The sequence below is a fragment of the Portunus trituberculatus genome, chromosome 43 (assembly GCF_017591435.1).
Source record: "Portunus trituberculatus isolate SZX2019 chromosome 43, ASM1759143v1, whole genome shotgun sequence".
NCBI lineage: Eukaryota > Metazoa > Arthropoda > Malacostraca > Decapoda > Portunidae > Portunus > Portunus trituberculatus.
Window position 1 is genome coordinate 25336690 of NC_059297.1, and position 5000 is coordinate 25341689.

Sequence of the window (5000 nt, forward strand, 5' to 3'; positions counted from 1 at the left end):
GAGATGTGACTCAAGAACTACTGAGAAAAGCCAAGCCAAGGCAAGACAAGACAAGACAACAGAGAAGGAAGGGACGGCCGGATGGACAAGGTGACTCACGGAACCATCGCACGCCTCACCTGCCTGTGCTACCTGTGCATGATGAGGACCGCGAGGCTTTACTGTGTTACTCTTGCGAATCAATGATAAATGATAAATAGTTAATTGATGTGTTTACAGAATTTGACGCATTTTGGCCTTGTTATTGTTCTGTTATTCTTATTTTTCGTTGTCCCCACCAAAAGTTACGCTGAGTTCATTTCAAGTCGACGTAACATTAGACGTAATTTGCTTCACAACAGTTTGCTTCATCGCCATCACGGAGTAATAGCAAAGCAACATCAGTGTGTGTGTGTGTGTGTGTGTGTGTGTGTGTGTGTGTGTGTGTGTGTGTGTGTGTGTGTGTGTGTGTGTACGTGAGTTGCGATTCAAGTTATGCACCAGTGCTAATGGCCGCCACGTGTATCATCCGCCGGGCATAACACATGCAAGACGTTCTTCTACATGTAGTTATGCATCAGCCGTGTGTGTGTGTGTGTGTGTGTGTGTGTGTGTGTGTGTGTGTGTGTGTGTGTGTGTGTGTGTGTGTGTGTGTGTGTGTGTGTGTGTGTGTGTGTGTGTGAGTGAGAGAGAGAGAGAGAGAGAGAGAGAGAGAGAGAGAGAGAGAGAGAGAGAGAGAGAGAGAGAGAGAGAGAGAGAAATGTTACTGAATCAGGATATATATAGATCAACACTATTGAAAACAAAATATATACTGTTTTATGTATCATGTGACTTCCTGTTGTTCATGGCTTGTGGCTCCGTTAAGAAAACACTTGAAGTTACATGTATTTCCCCACACAGCCACAGCCACCCAGCCATCCTCCCACCCACCCACACACACACACACACACACACACACACACACACACACACACACACACACACACATCGCGTAGTGTAGTGGTTAGACAGGCTCCACTCACAATCGAGAGCGCCGGGTCCGAGTCTCGGTAAGCGGCGAGGCAAATGGGCAAGCCTCTTAATATGTGGCCCCTGTTCACCTAGCAGTAAATAGGTACGGGATGTAACTCGAGGGGTTGTGGCCTCGCTTTCCCGGTGTGTATTGTGTGTGAAGTGGTCTCAGTCCTACCCGAAGATCGGTCTATGAGCTCTGAGCTCGCTCCGTAATGGGGAAGACTGGCTGGGTGACCAGCAAGTGACCGAGGTGAATTACACACACACACACACACACACACATACATACAGACTGGTGTTCGTGGGCAGCAGCGGAACTGAATCCTGTTTTATCTCTCAATAAAAAATAGACACTTCATTGCCGATCGCCGCCATGAATCACGGGGTTAGTCACAGCGGCAGGAAGACATAATTAACAATGATTACAGGTGGGCGCGCCTACCACGCCCACCACCAGGGACAAAACACACCAGCTATCGGGCCGCGCCAGATTTCACGTGAGCCAGAATTACGGTGAAAGTACGCTTCGCTATTATTCGTGCGAGGCAAAAAAAGAGAGCTTAGACATGTCATTAATTGATCCTTGCTCTAGTTGTCAGAGAATAATGTACTGCGTTTGTTGGTGTTACTGTTACTACTTCATCTCGCGGCCAGAGACCCGCAGCCGCGACACTGCTGATGTCGTACCGCAGCCTTGCACGCACGCATGTTGATGACCGAGACGTAGCGAAGCGTCCAGCCCGCTTCCTCTCTTTTGTCCCGACGTCCGTCCTCCGCACGTCCCACACCGCACATCCAGTCACCCGCCAAGCAAAAACTCACACAGGACATGACCTCGTGCAACCAGGCGGCCTCCAGCCACGACACCTGCTCCTTGGCTGCCAGGCTGAACGTGACACGGAGAAGCGGCGGCATTGCAATCATAATAACTAAACCTCCAGAGATGACCCAAACCGGCCTGCAGCGGAAGCATAACACTGGCGGGATGAGACTGTCACTTCTTTATTTGGCAACGAAATCATTACGTTTGAGAGACAAAAACAAATTTCATGACTCAATACGGAAAACATAACATGAGTAAAGAGACAGCAGAATAACACATGAGCCACGCAAGGGAGCCCCAGAGGGGGATCGAAGGCAGGAAAAAAACGATCGAGGGCACCAATTTCGAAGAGAAGAAAGAAAGAGAGGGAACATGAAAAAGTATGAATCTCCATCTCCATCAATGCTCGGCAATAATATGGACATTTTCAGGACTCTCCATAAATTTACGAATAATAAAATCCAGTTGTACAAACATAACAAAATTCTCTCAAAATCAGAGGAAATCTTCTTTAAGCATAATGTTCATCTTACTAGTAAATTTCTTTAAGAGAGAACTAACTTGAACCCCCAAGGCAAGAAGGACATGCTGTAAAAACCACTATAAAATTCCTTGATGCATCTCACGTAAAGCTTATAGACAGACAGACACAAAAATAAAATTAATTCAAATCCTAAGACAAGAAGAACACAATACAAAATCCGCTCCTTGACGCATCTTACGGACAGATTATAGAGAGAAAACATACAGATAGAAATAACCTAAACCCAAAATGTAAGAAGAATACGTGTACAGCGGGAACAGGATCCGTCACTCAGTACTCACCCAGCTTGCCGTGGACGATGTCGAAGTGAGGCGAGTCTTCCCTGATGAACACTGGATTCTGCACCAAGTCCTGTGGCGGAGGGAAGAACGAACACAGTACAGTAAGGTGCGTGCAGGATAGCCTCTATTTTCTTTTCCTTCTACTGCTGCTAATAATAATAATAATAATAATAATAATAATAATAATAATAATAATAATAATTATAATAATAATAATAATAATAATAATAATAACAATAACAAACAGTAACAACAACAACAACAATAATAACAATAATAATAACAACAATAATAATAATAATAATAATAATAATAATAAGAAGAAGAAGAAGAAGAAGAAAATCTCTCTCTCTCTCTCTCTCTCTCTCTCTCTCTCTCTCTCTCTCTCTCTCTCTCTCAGGTCACAGACGCGGGTCAACAACAATACGCCTTTCACATCACCCCGGGTCAGAGGTCACGAGGGAGGTGGAGGAGAGGGAGGAGGGAGACTGGAGGGAGGGAAAGCAGACGAAAATTAAAGAAAGAGAAACGGAGGGAGGGAAGATGACGTGGGAAGATGAACAAATAAATATGGAAAGAGAGAGAGAGAGAGAGAGAGAGAGAGAGAGAGAGAGAGAGAGAGAGAGAGAGAGAGAGAGAGAGAGAGAGAGAGAGAGAGAGAGAGAGAGAGAGAGAGAGAGAGAGAGAGAGAGAGAGAGAGAGAGAGCCACCCAGCCAACTTATCCAAACAATTACGACAAAGGAGCGAGGGGAAGACGAGAAAAAAATTACTTCACTTCATCAAACACCATTGAGAAAAAAAATATTGTACCACCACCATCACCACCACCACCACCACCACCACCACCACCACCACCACCACCACGACCACCACCTAATTTCTCTCAATTCACTTGAGTCTCCTGGAGTGAGAGACGGGCTGAGAACTGATGAAAGTGGCGGGGAGGGAAAGCAATGATAACAATGATACGAGGAAATGAAAGGTTTTTATTACGAGGCTGGAACGAGGAATAGAGGAACGGGGATAGTCAAAAGGGCAATAATGACAATAATAATAATGATGGAAGATATTATAATGATGACAGGGAGTATAATAATGATTGGGAGGAGAAATGGGGCCAGTTATAGTGTGTAATGATGATTGGTGATTAGATAGAGGGGAAATGTAATGGCAGGTAATAATGGTGATTGGTTTTAATTACACGTGTGATTGTCATGCGAGAATCTCAAAAATCAGTCATGGCTCTTTTTTATTATTTCCTTATTTTTTTTTCTCTCCTGTGTCATTAGTTTTTTTTTTTAATCTTTGTGTGTGGTAGGGTTGGTGGTTCTCTCTCTCTCTCTCTCTCTCTCTCTCTCTCTCTCTCTCTCTCTCTCTCTCTCTCTCTCTCTCTCTCTCTCTCTCTCTCTCTCTCTCTCTATCTATCTATCTATCTCTATCTCTATCTCTCTCTCAACTGATCCACGAAGATTTGGTACAATTATGCTTTCCGCTTTCTCTCTTTCTCTTTCTCCATCATCCATCCCTTCCTTGCTTTTCTCTTTCTCTAATTACAACACGCTGCCTTTCACTAACTCACACACTTAATCGCTAACTCTTTCACTCTGCCACTGTCACTGTCACTGTCACTGCATCTCTTCCGTCTACTCTACGCTTCTTTTTCCCCTACAACACTGGTTCCTCTTAAATGGATCCCTTCCTTGTGACTCTCAAAGCAGTTTCTCTCTTTAAAAATGCTTCGTTCGTTGGTTCCTTCCTTCGTGTCGCTCAATTACCTCGTGTGTGTTTCATTTTTTTTTCTCGCTAATTGGTTTTACTTTTCCTGCAGTTACGAACATGACTTTCCTCTTTCTTCCCTGCTAGTTAGTTAGGTAGTTAGTTGATGAGGTTTGGCACTTGCACTGATTGTTCGTCTGTCTGTATGTTTGTTTGTGAGTGTTTTTTTGTTTTTTTTTACCCGTCTATTTGTTTTGTCTGTCTTTCTGTGTTTGCCATTTTCTCCTCCCTTTCTGTGTCTGTCTGTCTTTTTTTTTTCTGTCTGTACCTCTGTTTTTCTATTTCTGTGTTTGTCTTTGTCTGCCTGTTTGACTCTTCTCTTCTCTCTCTTTTCTTCTCTTTTCTTCTCTTCTCTTCTCTTCTCTCTCTCTCTCTCTCTCTCTCTCTCTCTCTCTCTCTCTCTCTCTCTCTCTCTCTCTCTTTTACTATAACAATTTAAGCGCACACCTGAACGGAGAACTCCACTCCACACCTGCGCCGCGGACCACAAGAGCAGTCATCAGCTGAACGCCGAGGCAAATAGCAACAAACACCAAGGAATTAACAGTAAACGAGGCCAGGCAAACAAAATACCGGAGG

The 5000-nt window shown here is 44.1% G+C and overlaps 1 protein-coding gene across 2 annotated transcripts in view; it reads right to left on the minus strand.

Moving 5' to 3' along the window:
• LOC123518198 (calpain-C-like) overlaps nucleotides 1–5000 on the minus strand; it is a 76139-nt gene that overhangs the window by 37028 nt on the left and 34111 nt on the right. For both annotated transcript variants that reach the window (XM_045278900.1, XM_045278899.1), the window contains exon 3: nucleotides 2645–2714. In XM_045278900.1, coding sequence (XP_045134835.1) covers nucleotides 2645–2714 — 70 coding nt within the window. The remainder of the gene's footprint in view (nucleotides 1–2644; nucleotides 2715–5000) is intronic.